General features: G+C 41.6%; 1 protein-coding gene across 12 annotated transcripts in view; it reads left to right on the top strand.

The window, feature by feature from the left end:
- LOC1275672 (vascular endothelial growth factor receptor 1) overlaps window positions 1-23,247 on the top strand; it is a 32,291-nt gene continuing 9,044 nt past the window's right edge. For 3 of the 12 annotated variants that reach the window (XM_061662312.1, XM_061662314.1, XM_061662303.1), the window contains exons 1-6: window positions 1-158; window positions 15,247-15,505; window positions 18,021-18,193; window positions 18,295-18,630; window positions 19,807-19,951; window positions 21,309-21,323. In XM_061662312.1, coding sequence (XP_061518296.1) covers window positions 15,418-15,505; window positions 18,021-18,193; window positions 18,295-18,630; window positions 19,807-19,951; window positions 21,309-21,323 — 757 coding nt within the window. In that variant the 5' untranslated portion in view covers window positions 1-158; window positions 15,247-15,417. The other 9 variants (XM_061662313.1, XM_061662310.1, XM_061662304.1 and 6 more) reach the window with 8 other exon arrangements.

Here is a 23,247-nt window from a genome sequence, read left to right as displayed (position 1 = left end):
CATTTGTGCACCGACCGCCGAAGCAGTAAGTCGCACGTTTCACCGTCCCGACAGAACTAATACCGGGCCGGTAGCTATTTCTGTGTCTTCAAGAAACTACTACTACTCCCTCGTGTTGCGCTTTGCGCTGCATTATCAACAGTGCATTATTTGTGATTGTAAGTGTGTGTGAGGCAAAGTGTTTGTTTTGTGTTTGATTTGAAGCGATATTGCTTCCCTCGATTGTGCGCCAAGTCACACAGGGCGCGCCTTGCGTTACTCGGCTTGGCGCAGCTTGCAGCACAGATTAACTGTGCTCACGTGTCCATAAGTGAAGCATCTTAACAACGGGTGCGACGTAAGAGAAGGTACCCGACTACTTAACCGTGCACTAACCAGTGCATAGTGAATGCGTATTCTAAGTACAAATGTCACCCCCCCGAAATAAACGGTTTGCGTACTATGTTAGAGCGTGCGGATCTCCAACTGTGCTGGATCGCTGGCAAAGGGGATGGAGGTGGTTGACAGCCACATTTTCCCTCTGCCCGAAACCTTACCCCCTCCCTTGCGCTATAACTACGCATCATCAGCTCAGGGACAGGGAAGCGGCCACGGAAAGCCAGTGCTACGCCGGACGGGCGCAAGTGGGAGTTTTGAGTGTATGCACAACAACAACCAGCAAGGGTGCAGGGTTGGCGCGAATATCGCTATCGTGAATATGTGTGTGATCGGCGATGGGGCCGCCTTTAAACTCGATCGTCGCCTCAGTCGCATCGTTACAACGACGCCGCCACGGCCTTCTTGGTTGTTGTCATGGTTGTTGTTGGTGCCGCTGCTGCTGCCGTTGCTTGTTTGCTGCGTTAGCAGCACAAACGCAACGTGGTGAAGTTGTGCGCCGAAACGAAACGCAAAACCCACCGTGGACGACCATGCGTCCACCCTTACCGGCCAACCCTTGCGTGTAGAGTGTGTGTGTGTGCGCGCGCGTTGGAAGAATGTGCTGATCGGGATGAGGTTTCTGTTTTCGCCTTTTCCTTTTGGGCCACAGAATATGATGCACAGTGAAAGATAAATTGTTTATTTCGCCAAATTTATCGTCGTCGTGTCGTGCCGCTTCTTCTGTTTTTTTTTTGTTGTTGCGTGTGTGTGCTCTTTGCGTTACTGTTTGCCGGTAGATGGCAGTAAAAGCAACCCCACGTTTAGTACGTTGGTGCGGTTTTTGTGGCGAACGTGTGTGATCCGTAAGTGTGCGCGCCCGAGAACGGTGTGTGAGTGTGATCGTGGAGCTGCGATCAAGTTTGTGAACCTCGCTGCAAAGAGTTTGCAAAGATCGAAGTGCGAAGCAAACGGTGCTAAAGTGGTAAAGTAGCTAAAGATCAGTTTGGTAAAGAGGTGGAGAAAACTATCCGATAATGGATCTTGCTGCGTGCTGTCGATCATCTTCCAGAAGATCAACAACTCTGGCACTACCGTCCCCATCATCATTGTTTCGGAATAGTGACGCAATGGTTATGTTCTATGCTTCATCTTCCATCCTTACCCTCCCTAAAAAAAAACCCACACAAACACACAAACACATTAAAAAAACGTTTCCAGAGCATCAGGTTTGATGAACCGGTTTTTGAATCACGTTCTGGTGGATGCTGCCGGTAGTTCCTGTTTTTTTATTATTATTTTTTCGGGAAGGGCAATGTTCGAAAAAGATTATTCCCGAAAAAAAAAATGAAAGAGAGAACGAGAAAGAACTGAAGAAAAATGGGGCAAAATGTTTCCTGCCACCACTCTATGGAGACGAGAGTGTGCCAGGAATTCGCGATCGCTCGATCGTGTGGAGGTGTTGATCGCCTTCCATCGTGATCTTTAGTTATTTTTGGGCGAATGTTTGCTTTTACGACAACTTCTCTGTGCTGTTGAAACACTCAAATGATCTCCTTTGAGGTTCTGTTATTTGAAAAAAAATCTAAAAGAAAAAAGGAAACAGTAGCGCGTGGAGTGGAGTGAACGATCGGTTCGGTGTGTGGCCACTTATAGAATGGTGCGAAGGTGGTTTTTCACACCCAGTGGGAGTAATTTTTTTATGTTTACACACACTCACACATTCGTTGGATGGTTTTATGCTGGCGACAGGTGGAATTTTCCAATCCACAAAACTCCCAAAACGAACGAGTTTGCACAACAAAACGCTCTAAGCGACGGAAAGCCGAGCGAACGTGTACGTGTTGAAGTTTTTGTTCGCGCTAGTTTTGTAAATCATGCGCGTAACTTTGTTTGACACTTTGGCGCGGAGCTTGTTCGGTCACTTCAACGTGTGTAAGTTTTCATTGTGCTCCAAACCCCTGTTTATTGTTGTAGTACCCTCATTTTTTCTTCTTCAAACAATAAATAAAAAGCGTACCCAACTTCCCCAATTGGCCTATCGGGACTTTGGCGGAAGAAAAAACATACGATTGAAGACAAACCGCACCGCGTCGACACGCTGGGACTGTGTGAGCAAATGCAACAAAACACGGCACGGTCAATATTTAAACAAGCACAACCAACCAGCCACGTACCGGCTGATAGAAAAACGTCCGGTTGACGAGTTGAAGAATACGAGCTCGAAATGCAGCACAACTATTGAACTTTACGCGTGTCGTTTTGTGAAGCTATAAGCTCAGCCATCGACACATGGACCCTGCTGCTGGCAGAGGAAAGGAACGTATGTGTGTTTTATACTTTTTTTCTCTTTCTCAACTGTCCACTTTCTAGCTTTCTAACTTTTGAATAGACCCACGCTATGTGTCCCCAACACCCAGCCATGGCCAGTTGCACAGATTATCAATTCTACTGTTCTTCGTTCTGTTCTAAGAAGTTTCGCTTTTCTCTCTGTTTCTTTCTTCCAACGTTTGTCTGTGTCGTTTGCATCTTACCCGTGAACTTCCAGCCAGAAGTGCGACAACCCTTTCGGACAACGGGAAACTCGTGCCTATCGTACGTAACGTAGCCGGGTTGTGTATCGTGCGAGATAAACCGTTCGCCAGAGTGTGTAGAACTTGATGATAAATCGTACACAGCGCGATTGGAAGAGCAAACGAAAGCAGCGGGAAAAGAATGTAAACGATAACACAGCAATATAAAAGTTTTAACACATATGGCATATTATGGGCAGGGAAAGTAAATGAACCAAGCACCAAACCAAGTGTTGTGCCGCTGCGGACTAACGGTCCCTAACGAATTGAGATATGATAAAGCACGGAAATTGTATGCTTGTTGGAACGGATTCTTTTTACATGTGTTTTTTTTTTGTTTTGCTTGTTTTCATATGATCTTGATGTTTCAGTGAAGTTTGATTATTTATATCTTTTAGTAATGTATTGGCAAAAGTTTTGCTAATTTATTTCAAGATTTCGTGTAAACCATGATTTTTATACTTACATTTGGAAATATAGATATTTGTTATCTTTTATTTGTTTTGTTCATTTTTGAATTAAACCATTGTGTAACATACTATTTTATGCTTTATTTTATTTACTCTATCCTGCGATCCTCGCTAAAGATCAACTTTAGCTTTTTCTCATAGACTGTGGTTTGATTTTGTTAATTTCTGATATTCTACATATAACAGGGTTTCTCTAATGATTCCAACACCATAAGAAGATATTGCAATTTTGTAAACTACATTACAGGACGCTAATGCTAAATTCAATGTTCCTTGACGGTGGCTACTTGGAGCTACGTTTAACAAACAATTGACAATCTTGAAATAAGATTTTACGAATCAGAATTTAAACATCCAATTCTGAACTGGACAGAGAAATTCTCCATTTTGTGCTTGTTTTTGCATAATTCATTTTGAGCTCTCTGGATCAGACAAGTCGAATACCACGTTTTTCTGTCAAAATATAGTTGATAAATAGTGATTTTTTTATTAATAATTGTTCTCTTTTGGAATCAATTACTCATTTAATACAATTCATGTGGAATATTCGGTTAATTTCGAAAGCAAACTTTTGACGAAAATACAATTTATTTTGGAGAAAATTTTACTGGTGTAACATATAAATTGTCAAAATTAAAAATTCACTCAACTCGGGCAAAGACTGTTGTCACTTGCAATTATAACATACAAAATAGATATAATTATAAATAATTATTTTTTGTTAATGTAGTATGATAACCAAATCCAAAATATTTTCATAATCCCAAGTAAGGACAAAATGTTCCTCATGTTAACACATCTGACTCAATTGCTCTATGTTTGGTAGAACCATATGGTCTGCATGGTCAGCACGACTCATACCTTGAATGCTCAATGCCACCAAGCCATCCAAACACGCTTTTAGCATAGTACGTCTTTACTACCGTCAAACTTCCAAACACACCAGCTCACTCCACCTTGCCACAGGGGTTTTTGTCTGATCACATCCCCTACCCTTGGCCGGAAGAGATCCGCTTTGCACGTCGCAAAGTCCACTGGTCGCGGTTTCGGAAATCACACACACGTCATGCGTGCAGCGTGCGGATGAATCATCGAACCACAACGGGGCAAAATAAAAAAGGTGAGCCCGCAACTGGTCTGCGATCACAACTACTCTCGCACGTCGTCAACTCAGCCAACTGTCCAGACCCGGCTCTCGCGCAGCTTCGATCGTACTTTGGGCGCAGGGATAGGCGATACTACACACCTGGGTCTCTGCGAGTTGTACAAACATTCAAACTTCATGCATTGTAATGCGTTGTAAAAGTGTTCACGAACACACATACCCAGTAAGCGCAATCAGAATGAGTGTAACAACTTCCCCTTCTCTCGCTTGCTGGAATTACGATGGGGAGTGGGGCGCACCTTTACAGCGCCACTAGACTGCGACGACGCAACTGCGACTTCTCCAGTTCCCATGAAATCTCCAGCAACCAATGTTTCAGTATGTTGAGAGTAAATTGACGAAAAAGTGGAATAAAAAACTGTCACCAAAGTGGGAAAGCCCCACAAATATTGTTTGACATTAGAGCCGTGTGGGTTCCAAGAATCGAAAATGATCGTTAGTTTCCCGCTGCTCTGGTAATGTCGCACCACACATTCCGCCCGGAGCACACTCATTGAACCGTGACGTCAATAGTGCACCATTGCACGGATGGTGCCCTCGTTTTGGCGGGAGAGTTCAATAGCGTTCAATTGATCGTCCCGTCGATCCCATCGATTAATTTCCGGCGCAACAGTCCGCTGCTGCTCCAACAAGGGTGTGAGAGCTGCATACAAGCGTTGCAGTTGCGTATAACTTCGGAAAAGCGAATAAGAACTCCATTTCACCAAACGAGCTTGAGAGTGTTGTTTACCAAAACCGAGCACAACGAGCGCCATTAGTGTTTTTGTTTATAAATGTATGGTTTTTGTTCTTATTACCTCTTGGTCGGAATGCAGGCAGCGCACATTGCTTGTACAACCGAACGTGTGAAGGAATGAACGCATTGATAGACATTGTTGAGTTGGGTGTGGTTCGGGATGACATTAACCAGAACCCACTGGCCTGAAATTGGAAATTAGGGGATTTTGGAACGGTTTTCCAGCGAGATCATACGCGTAAGTGAAGTCAAGCCAACTCAAAGAATCAACAACTCACTGCATGATCATCATCACCATCTTCGTCATCTTTTCTCTCTCCATTGGTACGAATTGTGGCCCTATGTGTCATAAGACACTCTGACTCGATGCACACTTGCGCACGGCTGACGCACCACAGATACAGTGCCCAGACAGTTCCACATTCCAGTTAGCAAAGGTTGGCAGGTAAAATCGCGGCATGGAAAGTGCATCAGCAGCAGCACTGGCAAACAGGCACGATCACTTCACCCAAGTATTGTGTTTCAATGGTGGCCATGCTTGCAGAACCGGAAACCACAAACACGAAAGCGACAATAACAAAGTTACCGGGTGGGTTTAGGTTTCCGTTTCGGGCCCTCGTTTCGGGTGCCATCGTCAGCGAAACAGGTGACTCTGCCCTTTTCTTGCGAGCGCGTAGGCTACTCCAGCCAGAAAACCCACCCAGGCTTTAAATGTAAAAGCCATGCAAAAATGCAACCCACGCAGATGTGTGTGTGTGTGTGAGATATACAGAGGATGGACAAGGGTGGGCTACTGTCATCACGGTTTGTTGGATCGTATTTGTGCATCAAGTGACGCGCTCTGCCCAAACACAGCGACACTTGCTAGACGGTGGATACGTGCGTAAGGACCGAAACGTACCACGGGCAGAGCCATGCAGGCTTATCGTATCGGCACTGTCCATTGGTCCCAAACGGCAAAGCGGCTCTTAAGTTCGCTTTATCTCTCCGTCTCCTCCGTCTCTTTCCCTTCTCTGCGACAACTGTGGTTTATTTTGTTAAGCCACTTGGCTGGTGGCGGTTGGGCGGATGCAGAGTGCGCGCGCATCGTAAAGGTGCAACGTGCTGCGCTTAAGGCAGGGTGGTTGGTTTAAGTGCAAAAGTGCTTGCAGTGCAAAAGCTCTCTACTACTACTACGAAGCAGGCTATTTTTATTTACTTTACTGGACAAATACTCACAATTCAAGGTGTGTGTTTTTTTACTCTAAAGTGGATCAGGAAGGAAGTACCTCAGAAGAGGAGGGTTTTTTTATTTACCTTTTCCGTGCAGTGAATAACACTTGCTGTTGCTTATTCAGCACACTAGCCGGCGATGATGTGTGTGTGTGTGTGAGTGTCTACTGGGAACTTTATTAGGCAATGTTACCTTAGACGGTTTACATGTGTTGCCCAAACTGATAAGAAATAGGCAAACACCGATTACGGTTGCGTTAATACGCGAACCATATCTGGCTGGCGACAACGTGTTGCGTTATTAATATTGTGCTAATGGAATTTTGCGGTTTTAGGGGAGATGAAAGCAAAAAAACCCGCTAATATTGTAACATGATACAAAACTTTGTTCTATTTCCATTTCAATTCGAATCAAGAAAACTTATTTCACAGTTTAATTTTCCATACCACTCATCACAAAAATATTTATCGTGACGTCAACATGGCTTAACTGGAAGAATAAATTACGGTTTATATATTAAAGATCAAATGCTATAAATTTGCCTAACTTTAGGCGCAGTCATTAATTTTACATTAGTATTTGGTGCTGAATTGTCACCTTTATCGTATGCTTCTTTTTATATAAATTAAATAAAGAAAATTATAAATGTTGACTTTTAAGATACACTGGGCGTCTAATATTTATGATATTAAGATAGTTAAAAATGATCAATAGGTATAGAATTGTCTAAATTTAGGCGCATTCCGCTATGTAGTGTGATATTTTCGTCTAAGCATCTACTGTTCTGACATGAGGTTTTATGTTATAAAAACATTATAATTAATTCTTCTACAAGGGAGAATTATATTGCTAATCAAACTGTACTCATTTCTGCACAAGGTTGAGGAAGAAAAATAATCCGATGCTTGTAATTGTTTTTATTATTTATATTTTTTTACACTCATAAACAGCTACATGTACAATTCAATGGTAATAAACCAATAAAATTGCTAATAAATAAGTTTTATGTTTACATGACGATGAACTATTGTTCCTTTTCGTTTTGCACAGCTGGATTGCAATGTGGGACAAGTGATAACCGTTGGCGATAACGTTCATTGATAGAAATCGAACCCGGTCTGACGGGTTGCTTTCAAAACAATGGCCATTGCCATTGATTCGCTCTGGTTGGTCGGGTTGGCAGATGGAGCTGGAAGATCTAAAAATAAATCCCCAACTGTAATGCATTATTAATGTGTGAACATTTCCATCCAAACAGTTTTGCCATTTCCAACACTGGAAGTGCACGTTCAAGAGTGCACTGTTGATGCAAATATGGATTCAAAATAGTGCAATAAAATGGGCAAATTATGTTCTATTAGGTTTCTTGTTAGTCAAATAATATGTATGTATCCATAAACATCGCAAAATTCACTTATCCTATAAAGAAAGTGAAGCAGAACTAACGAAAAATGCACAATCAAATGAAAAAAATCCCTCAAAAGCAACTCTCAATTTGCATGTGCCACACACTTCTCCAGCAAACCTCCGCAACAACGGCTCTGGAATTCAATTGAATGCATCGAAAAAATCTGCATGGAATTCCACTAATATATTCCACAAATGTAACACCGCACAGAAAAACCTGCGCTATGGCTTCATTCGCCATTCGTGTCTTATTGCTTTCTTTTACGGTTTTATTTCAGCTCCCATTTATTGCTGGCATCCTTCGTGCTGTAACTCAGACCCCTCCGGTTGAAGCATTAATCTCACTAGTTGGCATTTCGGGCTATACCCATTCAGCAGGCTCGCGACTAGGACTGTAATCAGTGAGACGTGCTAAAACTTTTAAAAACATTTCACCGTGCTTCTTCCGAACGAGACAATTGGGTCTTCATGAATCACCATGGTGGTTTGACTTACGGACTCCAAATTCTCCCGGTCGAGTCCAGCAACGGATGAGTTCAGTTCAGTTGACGCACCGGCACCGGTTGATGGTTTTTTGTACGCGTTGGTGTGAAAGCAAGCTGCAAGTGTAACGTGCCTTAATGCGCCTCAGTTGAACTTTAACCTTCCCGCTCAATGGATCAAATATTCTTAGAAACCACCCCTAGACGCTCGGAATGGGTGCGCTACAACAATTTGTTTCATTAACGCTTCGTTAGAACTAGGTTACAGGGCTACAGACCCTCTCCCCACCATTGCTATCTAGTGAGAAGTGTTCGTGGGGTGGTGACTAGTGGAGGTTTTCGCGGTACTAAAAACCCATCACACATGAAAAATTCCGGAAGGTGACAAGAAAACACGCACAACTGTGTGTGTATGTGAGTGTGTGCTGACAAAACACACATTCGGAAACGAGCACGATTCTGGCCGCATATTTGCACCACATGTGCCCGGTTGTTAACGATCATGCAAACAACAACCACTGCCGCCAAACGATGATTCGCGCGCATACTTTTGCTTCGGCGTGGTCTCTATAGGACGGTACGCCGAGGTAGCGCTCCTGCCGCTGCTGCTGTTGCCTTCCCCATGGACACCCATATGTTGTGAGTTTGTGGCGTTCATTTACTCCCGTAGCACACAAACACACAAGTGTGATGGTGGTGATGATGATGTCATCATTATCATCACTGCCCAAGTGGCCAAAGGGGCATTTTGCTTCCCATTTTAAGCGCCCATTCAACCAAACCCTACGGCTGGATGCGGTCATCTTAAGGACGTCTCGCCACACGAGAAAGGAAAGGAAAACAAGGATTGGTAGCGATCTGGCCAGGTCCGGCACAGTCGCTAGGGGAGAATGGTAGACAAGAGAGGTCACGACACACTAGTTTAACGCCACTGGGAGGGAGATGGGAAGGCAAACCACTGATATAGACCACTTGGGAGATGGTGCTTCAGCTCCGAAGCCCGGTACGAATGCGCGTGTGTTGTTAAATCACTTGAAATTGGTTCTGCCAGCTGTAGGCAGTGGAGGGAGGAGATGTGTTGACCACTGCGGATAAGGGGCGCTTCTACTGTCGTGGGGTTTAAAATGCATTTTAAACGAAAGAGAAATAATAAGTAGCATTTGACCATGGTTTTTGATTACCTTGGATGTAATTTTCAAACAACTAACAAGAAAATGTTGTTTAATGTATCACTGAAATAAGGATCAAAAACAGTTTTAAATTTCTATTGTGTCATTTTGATAGGATTTAATCATTCAGCTCGTTTGATGATGATTATTCCTGGTAATTAAGGCCGACGGTGATGGTTACTTTTAGCCTCAGCTTTGTTCCTTAATTGTACATAGGGATCAGTTATCAGTTCTTTGTGATCATTAATTTCAGCTACCGAAAATGTTTAAAGATCATCCATAAATTATGTTACATAGAAAATGAAACTTGACTCCCTCCTCACTTAGTTTTTCCGTTTATTTTTATTTTAGCAATATGCTATAAATATTCTACAGAAACAAATATTTAATATTGAATAGTGTGGAAATTTTTTCTGATGTACAGCAAAAAAAAACGCAGGGCGTGCAGGCATTCTTTCGATTTGAACAATAAAACTATAAAATTATTATAAAAACGATTTATTGTTAAATTATTAAAAAAGACTCATGGCCATTTTCTTGAATATACACCTGTTCTCACTTTCCTCTGAATCGTTATCCGGTTGCTATGGATCGCAATCCATGAGAATGGATCGCAATCAACTACGTCTGAATCGTTTTCAGCTACGTTTGGATCGTTTTCAGCTACGTTTGGATCGCTCTCAGCTACCTTTGGATTTTACGTTAGCTCGCGCAAATTTTGTTGCGGCGCATAGTTTATTTCGTGACCACTCGGCGTACCTCACGATTCTCCTCATAACAAATGATTCAAAAAGCAACAATTTCATATTGTTCTATGTTTGAACCCAATTGAGAACTTGAATTCTGAAAACTCATTTTTAAGCAATGAATAACATTTGACAGATTTGTCTCAGGACATCAAGAATAAATTCCCAACCAGACCGTCCCTCCATATCAAAGAAGGAATATCCGGCTAAATCTCGAATGCATAAACAGAACTGAATGACCACGTAGGTCGTTACGCTAAAAAGAAGAAGATTGTACTGGTTAGTTTGGAAAACTTCGTCTAATAATCAAAAACGTATGAATGGTGATGTAAGCAGCTTCACACGATAAGAAAAATACGATAAGATTTTACAATTGAATGCATTAATTGTTTAGTTCTTGGGGTGCAAATGTGTCCCGCGGTCACCAAATAAACTTTGCGCTGCAAGGAAATTTGCGCGAGCTACCGCAAAATCCAAAGGTAGCTGAGAGCGATCCAAACGTAGCTGAAAACGATCCAAACGTAGCTGAAAACGATTCAGACGTAGTTGATTGCGATCCATTCTCATGGATTGCGATCCATAGCAACCGGATAACGATTCAGAGGAAAGTGAGAACAGGTGTAATTAGTATCTGGATAATACCATTATTAAATATTTTGTAGTATAACTCCTGTGTGCGTTGAGTAATATATGGATGATCCCTTAACTACGAAGCAACGTTGGTTTAAAGTTTACTGTAAAGATGATTTCATGAGGTACTTTTATAGGTACTTTAATTTTGGCCTCATTCCTATTGTTACTAATTATTTGTAAAAAGAAACTTACTGCTTTGTGTGACTTTTTAAATAAATTAATCTCAATATTTTGTACATCTTTTCAATGATACAGATAATAAAAAAATATATATTGAAAAATTACATCAGTAGATGCTATCCTAAACGCACCCTCGCAAATGCGTTCTCAGCGTGACACCCTAAATCCATTAATCAAACAGCCATCCTCTCTCAAAAGGATAAATGGATTAATAACGCGCATGATGAAATTAGACCGATTGTGCGGTCAACATGCAACAGTTGAGCTTCGTCGCGCTGTGTTGATCAAACACAGTTCAAGTGTGTTTTTCGCACTTTCTCAATCTCTTTCTCTCTTTTTCTCGTTGCTTCTCTCAGTTCAGTTCAGTAGCAAAACGGCACCATCAACGCGTAGGAAAACCGTCAACAGAAATGGAAATTTCCTCGCATTTCTAATTACGGCCGCCAATCGTCATCGTACCGTCATGCCGTTCTGCGTTGTACACGGGAAGTCCATTTTCTGTTCCACTTTATTGAGTGGTTGAATGTGTGTGTTTTTTATGTTACTTAATTTTGCCAACCTTTTACCTTCGCGACGTTTGCCCACACTTACTCCCCACATCGGAACTACTATTCGACACATGCGGATAAACTAAAAATCGATAAATCCCTTCTACGCCTCATCCTGTGTGTGCCTTTCGGCCAGGTCAGCAAGTCATTTGCCGAGCCGCGTGCATACCAAGGTCTGTAAAGGCAAAAAAAGGTCAAACGATTGGTTGGCTCGGTATGGGAAAGCCTGGATGCGGAATGCGAACATGGAAAAACGGGACCAAAAGCCGATCAGCACAGGAATGCAGTTCCGGTTGTCAAACGGGCAATAGCTCTGTAATGCAAAGCAACGGTCGCTGATCCAATCAGTGCTTGATTGGACGCAAAAAGGATTTGTCTTCATTAAAATTGATGTTTTTATAATTAAGCTTTGCAATTAAATTAGCAGTTAATTATTAAAATACCCTATTTCTTCAAATAATGCTGTGAAACCTTGATATAAATTCAATTAGCCACAATAACTGCAGAAATTCGCAGCAACGGCTCTCCTTATTGATCGGTGAAACGCACATGCAAATGTGTGCCATCTCGTCACGTTCGCCAAGCAGAGCAAGAACAAGGGTTGGAACCAATCTCTTTACCCTCCCTGAAGGACAGTCACTGTACACGCACACGCACAATGATTTGTGAGGCCTTGACTTATTTGTTGCCCACACCCCATACGGTTCTGAGTAAACTTTTACGAAAGTCGCAATCCCGCCGTTCCAGGCCGTTGTTTCGTTTCGCGTTATTTTGTACGCAAAAAGCGAGCTTCTCGCCCAGCGGCCACGAACGGGACATGCAACGGAGCATGCAAATAAAGCGGGCCGGTAAAACATTTCACCCGGACGCGAATTTACCGTTGGCGCCGAATGGATGTTGCTTTGGGGTCATTCGACCAGATGCTGGGGATGTTGCCGAAAAAGTGTTGCCGAAAAAGAAAAAACAAACAATGTTGTGTGATGGCTTCCAAGTGGCATGGTACACTGCGTTTGCCGAGAGAATAGACTACTTGCTCTACTCTATGAGTAGAGAACTGTATTATTTTAGAAACTCCTAGGTTGGTAGCGAATTTCCATATGAAATTCCCCACACGAGAAGCCGGGTCCGGGACCATGGCTAAACCAGTGCTAATTGTCTCATTTATTTTTATTACCATTGATGATGAGCAGCTGTCCCGCGAGATGAAACGCTAACGCTTTTGTTTGGACACACGAGCGGGCTAAACGTTTGCAACACTCGCGAGTCACCGTGCGTGACTCAACTGGAAAGGGTTGGGGAAGAATTTCATTAACAAAATTAAAGTCCCATTAGATGTGTGAATGCAGAATTTGACAAGATTGTTGGACTGTTTTCCAGTGTTTTGTGAAATTCGTGCCATGATTTAATGATTACTTCAAAGGTTCGGAAAAAATGTTCAGAAATCAGTAAAAAAACATAAAGAAAAGGCAATTTTATTATGTTTGATAAGTTTAAGGCTTAAAACATAGCTTATTAAGGATTAGATAGAGTCAATTTATATTAAAACAATACTTCCAGTTTTTTTGTGATGTTTCAACGACAAAACCTGCTGCCAATATTTGACTGATAATTTGACAAGAATTTATACTAATGTATTACAAAAAGTTTAAACATATTTTAAAATTAGATTAAAAGATTTTTTTCTTTATTTTTATAGAGACTTTGAGCCGATTGGCATCATTCGCCTCTTAGATTGAAAGATGACACGTCCTCTACCATTTCTTCATCGCACTGTAACGAATACAGTTATAGTTTCTTAAAGACTTCAACAAAGTCTGTAACTTTAAGACTCGTAAGTCGTATTCTTGTTCAAGTTGGTATCTATAGTTCCCTAAGCCTAATCAGTTCATCTTTATTTCATTAGACCCTTCTATGGTTCGTCCGCTTATTTGTTGCGGTTCATTCGGTTCGTTTGATCGTTGCTTCGTTCCTAGCATCGATGGGTGATTGATAAATAAATGGATATTAAACCATGTGAATAAAATGCAAAACATCAGTCTCGTGTCCATGAAAAACTTCTAGACACATTTTAAAATGGGATTACCATCTGGCCAGAAGTATTGTGAGCGTGAGCTTCAAGAAAGTGATACCTGCTGTTATTGTGATCTTGAGCTTCTAGAAAAATGGATCTTGAATTTCGGAAAACTTTGGTTTTGTATCCTCCTTAATGCACAGTTTTAAATGCTTCTTATAATAGCCCCGACTAAACTGCACCATAATTTCCATCGCCTTCCAACTGTAAAACAACTACTATATCTCGATCCTCCTATTTCCAATGTGTTTAATTACCTTGCGGAAGTGGCTAGCCACTCCTAGCCGCTCCTAGTGCGTTTGCTTTCTCCGAAGGGGTGACATCCATGCGGAATGATTTGCGGTTGGTACAATCATTCTCCCATGGGAAGACTTTCATACCAGTTGATTAAATGGTACACTGCAGTGGCAGGTATCGTACTAAGGGAAGACTAACCCGAAGTTCCTGATGTCACTAAGCTCCGTTGTGTCCAAAGGTGTGTGTGCGTGGCACTCTTTACGGTACCGGTACTGTAATTAATTGCTGGCCGGCTTCCGGTTAGTGATGCCAACCATTAACGCTTCGGCTCGGGTGTTGGGTTGTTGAACAATTATATCTTTACCTTTACACGTGATGGAGTGATTTAATTTTCTTTTACCGTACAAGTAATCCCGGCAAGAACAATGTAACCAATTCCTGGCCAATTGGAAACAAATATTGACTGCAGTGACAAAACCGGACACTGCACGTTCTGCGTATACATTGGATTTAATTTATCGACACGCAAACGGGTCTGGCGACATCTGTGAGACGACATCCCTTTTTGGAGAGCGTTCCTGGCGCTTCCTATTTGCCACCCGTTCGTTCATCCGTTCGTTCCTCCATTCAGTGGCGCTCAACGGTGTCACGGCCTGCGAGACGCAAAACGGCGACAAATAAGTACAACGTACAAGGACAACGTGGGGACGGCTTTGGGTGCCGTTTTGCGTGCGTGATATCGGTGTCGATCGGTGAGAAAAGTGCAACCCATCATTTGGCCGTGCTGTGATTGCCAAGCAGCGTTTGTAGTGCTCGGTCCTGGACTAGAAACACCGAAAGGGAAACAGTGTTTGTGTATGCGTGTTTGCGTTATGGTGCCAGCTGGTCCGACGTATTTGCCGATGTTTGCAGTCGCGACGGAATTGAAGATCGCAAACCTCTAGTGCATGCCGTTCATTGAACCCGCGGCGTGTTAGTGTTTACGGATCATTAATCGTTTGCTTATTCTAATTTTAGTTACATTCCATTTGAAATACTTAATGTGGTAATAACAACAGTGAAGTGATTCATTGTGTAGTAAACTTCAAAAATCACTTTATGAAACACTTATCGATACCTCTCGAAGTGTTCTGTGCGCTTGAAGAACTCATCTTCTACTCATCTTCCGAAAGATGTGTTGCAGTGCTTCTTTTATACGCTTAAAAAAATAGATTTTTCACACTCTCTCTGTTTCTCTCTTTATTGGTTTATTGGTGCCACAGGAATGAAGTGTTTGACGCGTTGCGTCCTCTGCCGAGTGACGAAACTATGAAGTGTTGTGCGTTTGCAGTGGAAACAGTGTGCAAGCTAGAATTCTCCAGTGCCGAGTGGAAGGACACGCACGGTGTCTAGCAGTGTTTAGCAGCGAATTAGCGAATTTGATTAGCACCAAGATGGTTGGCCAACCAGCGACTGTGATATTAAGCGTTACGCTCCTCGCTGTCTGCAGTGTGTTCCAGCATTCGGCGACATTCGTTAGTGGTGAGTATTAGTGGAGGGGGTGATCAGGGTGACAATTTGTTGTTGGGCGTCATTTGTTATTGTTTCGAAGGTGAAACAACACTTCTGTATCATCTTCATACAAACGTTGTATATCGAATGTTTAAATCATTTTAAATGAAGTCATAGTTTATGTCGTTTATTGTAGTAAAACAAGAATTCCAACAAGAAGAGAATGTGGAATTCATCATCAAGAGAACATTATTTTTGTAAAATTTAGCCATAAGAATGGTTTTTGATGTTAACAAGACCTCTTGGTGATCCTGCGATCTCTCAAACCATTTAGATAACAGGGTTTTCCTATAGAACTCAAGACCGCGGGACACTTTGATGAATCTGCGGGAGTCAATCGCCTGGCTGCGGAACGATACTTGAAAACGTTGACGATACCGGGATCTGCGGATTTGTATCGCAAGACTGCGGCATTATGTTTATGCATTATGTTTACTGTTTCGTTTAAACTCTGGACGTGAACATAAAACGTATCTTTATAATATTTTAAAATCTATTTCAACTCTGTCCCTCGAATACTTTATCTAGTTAAAGGTCAGTAAAGTTGTATAACTTCAATGAAGCAAAACGTGTTGCATGTTACAACGGTTTTAACAACCTTCAAATCAAGCTAAATGTTGACCAAACGATCTTTAAACCGTGTTTAAACTGGATGGATAGTGTGTGTGTGTTTTTTTTTAATTCAACAACCAAGCAACCATGTGTTTGTCATGTGTGTTGTTTCTGTTTTGGCAGAGTTTATAGCAGCCACTTTGTATCAAATCAACGTGCGGAAATGATTAAAAAAATCCTTTGTTAGGTTGACTCCACGCGCGACGCGCTTTTGGCCAATGAAGCATTGCTACTTGGCATTTTTAATACGTAAAACAACAACTCTTTTACACAGTGAACCAGTGAAATGATCTTCGAAAGGAAATTGTAATCTTCCAAAAGCATTATTTTAAGTATTATTTGTACGTAATGGTATAACGATGTCTTAGGAGTATAGTTGTGCATCTAACTTCTCTTTTCATCATATCAAATGTCCACGTACACTTATAAATTAGAGTCATCAAACACAAAGAAACACACGGGGAAAACTTTGAATGTTTTTAAATTTGAAATGGGAGCGAATTTATGTAAGTTCTCAATGATCATAAATTGTACTACTTTTAACTAATTCTTCTTCTTCTTCTTTGGCTCAACAACCGATGTCGGTCAAGGCCTGCCTGTACCCACTTGTGGGCTTGGCTTTCAGTGACTAATTGATTCCCCCCCATAGCAGGATAGTCAGTCCTACGTATGACGGCGCGGTCTATTTGGGGATTGAACCCACGACGAGCATGTTGTTAAGTCGTACGAGTTGACGACTGTACTACGAGACCGGCTAATACTACTACTTATATAAGTATCTTCAAGCAAGGATTTTAAGGTTGCCGTTTCATTTATATCTAAATATTACTCCATTTATTGCAAAACTTACAATTGCTAATTACACAATATATTGTTATATGCTTGAGTAAATATTGATTTTACTCCTTTCGCAAAGACCGATCATTTACTGTTCTCTCTCACGCGTATACGATCGTGGTTTTCCCCGCAAAACCCAACTCATGGGCACGGTTGGTTTGCCATGGACCGCACCATAATAAAGATGGAAAAACGCAACAGAGAACGTTCTTAAATTTCACGCATCCAACCATGCCAGTCCCGCCAAAAGGGGCATCAAACGCCAGACGCCACACACACCACATTCATTAATCTCCTATTACCGGCAAGTAAGGCATCACTAGCTGCCCTAATTACATCACCTGAACTATCCGGCCGGCCATAAACAACCCGCGGCCCATGAGAGCCGTGGCCCGTGAACGGACGCCGCCGCCGCAATCCACCCAAGATTTAGTGTTTGCCGTTCGTGGTTTGGGGTTTTGTGGCAAACGAGCACGTGAAGCTCAAGCAATGCTCTCTAGTGTAGGGTTGCTTGCGAAACTGTCTCTGGTGCCATCCTGCAACGGCACACCACGCTGGATGGCTGATCAGCTTCAGTTACTGTAATTTGGTGCGATCCAACAATCAAACCACCAGCCATCCATCCATCCGTCTGCATTTCATTCTCTTGTGTTGTCCCAGTGAGGAAAGCAACCAAACTGCAGCGTTGAAAGAAAAAGACCCATGCGTACAATTGCGAAGGAAAACGGAAACAGAACAGATTGATAAAAAAAGGAACAAACGAATGAACGATAACATTCCGCTGCGTACGCTCCGCACACCGAAAAGAGTCTCGGGAGGTCATTGCAAGAATGTTTACAAACAAAAAAGAGTCTTATCGTGGGCAGGGTAAAGCGGCTGGCACACATTCCTGAGCAACGAGGAATTCGGTTCTGAACGACACACACGGCGTAGCGATTATTTCACTTACCTTCCTGCATACTTGTGTCACGCACTGAATGGAACTATCACTCTTTATTTCCCCCCCAAAAACTAACTGACTTTCTTCTTTCCACAGCGCTCGACGAGGGTCATATTGTGCGTGAGCAGGACGCCGCCAATGCACACGGTGCACCGGAAATCGACACCGTCGAGGAGGAGATCGTACTACCGAAGGGTGCTAGCTGGAACTTTACCTGTAAATCCGCCCAGCCGATCTTGTGGAAAAGCTATGCCGCATCGTTCCACTGGGTAAGCCGGAAACAATTCCCATTCGAAGATGATCGATTTCTTTTATTAATCCATTGTGTTGTCGCCGCCGCTGTCGTCGCTATCATTCTCTTTTTTTTTAGGAACCACCTAACGTGCACCCTGTGGACTTTGAAACGGACGATCCCGACAAACCGTACGGAAGCGTGCTGATGCTAACGGACGCGTCAGCCAAACAGGTCGGCCGGTACTACTGCATCAACGTTGCTTCGTACGACGAGGAGCGCGAGGATGAGCTGGACGATATGGTGGCCGAATATCTGGCCTCCACCGTGTACGTGTATGTGAACGATCCGGAGCATCCGCTCGTGCCGGTATCGTCGCCAGTGTTTCGCGTCCAGCAGTACGATGACTTTGTCATCCCGTGCAAACCTACGCACCCGGAAGTGGAGGTGGAGCTGTACAACGATCTCGAAGGGGTGAGTTGATGCGTTCTGGGCGAGTTCTGCAAGACTTGGTTCTTCTGATAGCAAGGCTCTATATTTCATCTGTGCAATCTGTGTCTTTCCATCTCGCTATCTTTCTTTATATTCGTTTTGGAATGTCTCTCTATAAAAAAAAAACACATTCATTGCTTCTTCTACCTTCTTCTAGCCTGAGTCCTATAACACTACGTACGATTCGGCCAATGGTTTTACCTTACGGTCGCAACGGCTCAACACCGGTCTTACAAAATTCGATTGCTGCGTCATGAACTCTACCTTCAATCAGACGCTGTACGTTACCATCGATCGTACGTTGAGTTCTTATGTTATATCTTCTTTTCTTTTTTAATTCGCCCTTCTCCAAACAATACTTAACGATCATGGTAATCTTTAACAATCTTGTAAAGTCCCTCTTCCAATGTCTATACGCCCGAATAGCCTACAATAATTGAGAAGGAGAAACTAAACCACCTCGCTCTCTCCCAATATCCCCATTCTTCTTGATCTTACTAATGAGCTGATGTACATACCGAAATAAATACAGACATATTTGAGTAGAGTAGAACAGCCAGACACACATGTTGGGAGGAGGTTTGGCTGCACGCAAACGAAAGTCTTAAAATAAAGTGCAATGTCTCCATCTGGATGTCGTTTTGCGTTCTACCGCGATCGTACTCAGCCGTTTGGTTCAGCGTTAATCGGTAATGCAGACATGCGGACATGATTGTGATGCATTGTGCAGCAACCCCGGCATTTTATTTCTTTGGTTCGGGTTGAAATATTACTTCACCAGAACATATAATGTCGATGCCGTGCGATGATGGAAAAGTGTTTTACTCCATGTTTTACACTCAGAATGATTGAAGAGATTGATCGTAACTTAGAGTGAGGTGTCTAGTAATGTATAAAAAGATGTAAAAGATGTACAAACCCCCCATATTTGATTAACTACTCAATTGTTACGAAGTTGTATATAAATCCTTTCTAGTAAGTGTAAATACCCCTTGTATCCCCAATATAACCTAGGCCCGATCGAGCAGTTTCTTTTCCAACTTCATGTTTCTTCCACTTCTATCTGTCTGTGTGCTTTCGCTTAAAGGAACTCGTTCACCTTTGATTTACAGTGTATTTAAACCCTTTTCCCTTAATATTACCTTTTTATACCTTCAGAATTTGGTTGAAACCTATGAGTACAGTAATACCCAAGGATACAAACTAAGCTTTAACAGGCTGGAGGAAGGTGGTTTCTACTACTGCCAGGTGAAAGATAAACCCGACCAACGCATAGACTTTGAAGTAACGATCATCGAACACTGTGAGTTTTCTACTACCGAATTACTACTACGTCCTACCACTACTACTGCTACTACTACTACCATCACCACATCTATCATCACTATCGGCACTAGTAGTAGCCCAAGTAGCAGGATCTTCCGCGCTCGGGACCATCTGCAAGCGAAACGTTCCAACGTACACAACATTGGTGGTGATGGTGTTACTGCTTCTATTTCGTCTTCTCCCTCTTCTTCTACTACTTCTACTTCTACTTCTTCATATCATAATGAACCATTGTCGAGTGATAAAACCGCCAGCTGGCCGACGCTCGGTCAAGTGGGTGCTATGCATTCCGAACTGTTGTTTGCCGAACGGCGACAGTCGATGTCTTCCGATGCGAACGATGGCTCAGTGTTGGACAAATTTAAACGATCCATTCTAGACCAATTTATAAACGGTACCGCAAACACTACACGAGAAGATAGTACGTTTGAAGATCTAATACAAACCGGCAACACTACGGAAAGCAATGGCACCTCATTTGACGACGACGTTACCTTCGATTATCTCGATGAGGACGCTGGCAACGGCACGGTAGTCGGAATTTCCTTTGGCTACGACAATGCTACTGAAGATCGTTCGACTACTACAGCAACTACTACTACTACTACCACACCTCGTTACTCTCATGAACCTTCCTATGGTGAAAATTCAACACATGTTACATTGCCTTCTACCAGTAAACGTAATTACATATCTCTCTCACTTCTGTTCTGTCTCTGTCGTGTTGATATGCAAACGTTGCACAATATATATGATTGCTTGTTGTGTATCTCTTTTCTTTTCTCACACGTTCTTTCTTAAATGCACCCTTTTAATTGTCTTATAAATATTTCTTCCTCTTTCCCTTTCAAGAGCACTATTTCTTTCAATATTAATTGCATGATCCGATAAAACCTATGTAATCCGTGTACATAAACGAAAACAAGTTTCAATGAGAAACATTGCGTTATTTTTTCAACCAAGCGACATGGTCTATCTACACCGAAGGACAGCCTTTTTATGTAATTCACGTCGTTCTTTCAAGACAACCTTTTCTCCAAAAAGCCCCTTCAGCACACCAAATCACCATTTCATGTTCTCACCTTTCCATATACACCACACTCAACTGGTGCTGGGTCGAAGTTTATTTGATATATTTTCTCACGACAACAAAAATACATTATATTAAAATATTTTGTTCTACTTCTATCCCCAACTTCATCATCAACTCATACAACCAAACAAAAAACCAAAATAACGTGTACCTACTACAACTGGCCTTGCGCTACCCTTCACGCCACAAAACCCAACCAAATCGCTCTAAAATGTGCTTGCTACCGTACGCGGGTGTCCAGACGATTCAGAAGAAGGTATGAGGGTTTTGCTAAATTATGACGACTCCTCCCCCCCTTTCCATTCCACGCAAATAAGCATCCCATATCACACTTGGTAGAACTGTCATACCACGTAGCTGCTAACCGATCGGCTCGATCGCTTCTATCCATCTTGGGGGTTTGTGTGGTGGTGTTTCGCTTTGGTGATTGGAGTGTGGTGTGAACAGTTCGAAACCCGTTTGAACTAAATCTCTTAACTGTTTTTTTTTTATCTTCCCAATAATTCGCATACTTTATTATTAATACACACGCACACCGAGTGGTTCTATTGATCTAGCAGGAATGTATTTCTGTAACAGAGTGCATACAACAGATGGAAATTAATTTCACCTCTAGTTTTTTTTTGAATGAGTTTTTTTACACAATTTTTAATACACAATTAATTTAAACTAATTGTTATCACTTCAGTTCTGAATCACGATACTGCTACTGAAAAAACAAGTAACAAGTGTGATACTTATTGTATTTATAGCTTCTTAACAAAATCAATATGTTATTTCGCTCTGTCCAACAAAACTTTATATTTGATAGAGGGAGAAAGCATTTCGAGTTTATTTCCTAGGTATTTTCGATGTTAGTACACAATATTTGCTCTAGATGGGGCGGATCTGTTTAGTATTGCTCACATCGAAATCTTATAACGTCTAGCAACATATTTTGTATTCAGTTTGTTTTAGGAGGTCAGCAAAAGGTATTAGATCAACATTTGTGTCCTGCTTTCAATATATAATATATATATATATATATACATATATATATATATATATATATATATATATATATATATATATATATATATATATATATATATATATATATATATATATATATATATATATATATATATATATATATATATATATATATATATATATATATATATATATATATATATATATTATGGTATTTTAACATAAAAGCATGCGAGGATAATGTCTGACATACGTTTACATTATGGTGTAGTACGCTAGAGCCTATCACAGTAGAACATGCAATGCATATTTTCATTACAAAAAGTACAACTTTTGGGATTTTTCAAGTGAGTCCTTAAATCATATTGTTAAATGCTTTAGTCTTCTTTCCATGGGTATATTAGAGATAGATAATTGACTTTACTGTAAAGGCAATTGGAGTGAGAAAGATGTCATACATTTTGATCGATCACATGTAACATAATCTATATGAGTGAACATTTAAAGGTTTTGTAGTTGCAAGTTATTCAAATGATGTGCTTTTAAAATTTGACAGGTTTACATATCGTCGATGGTTGTGCAAAAATAACCCCTATCCTTAAGCTTTTCATTTGTTTTTATGATTGATTGATAACGTACATGAGTTTCCATCGACTAAAAAGAACTGAGAGAAACATTCTCCCTTGACATATTCTACCTTAAGCTACCACTATGAAGTATTTATACTAGTGAAAATCTAGTATCTAGCTGTCCAAAATTTAGTAATAACCACGATATGAAGCTTATCTGGATAATAACCAAAAATGATGAGTATTAACCCATCATTTGCACTCTAGGGATTATTTCATACCGTTTTCTGCCCTGTTTCTAGAGCGGGACCATACCCAATGCACACCAATCGATTGCAATGCTCGCAGAAAACTCAACAGGCGATAGTGAACCGTAATTTTCCTCGCTATATCGTTTCTTTATTATCGTCTTTATGTCCTTTTATATCTGTTTGTGTGTAATCGGTTACGGTAGCATCGTAAAACCGGCACACGGTTTATGTTTGTGCGTAATTACGATCCAATTATTTCCCACCACTTTAGGTGCTTCCGATACCACCTTCTGTTGTCCGATTGTGTAGACATTTTCTTAGTTGTGGCTCGGCGGATCTGTGTAGTTTGAATTGGTGTGACCTGGTGCGTTTGAAGGATTTGCTGTTC

Source organism: Anopheles gambiae, chromosome 3, assembly GCF_943734735.2.
Source record: "Anopheles gambiae chromosome 3, idAnoGambNW_F1_1, whole genome shotgun sequence".
Lineage (NCBI taxonomy): Eukaryota > Metazoa > Arthropoda > Insecta > Diptera > Culicidae > Anopheles > Anopheles gambiae.
This window is presented reverse-complemented; position numbering and strand designations above follow the sequence as displayed.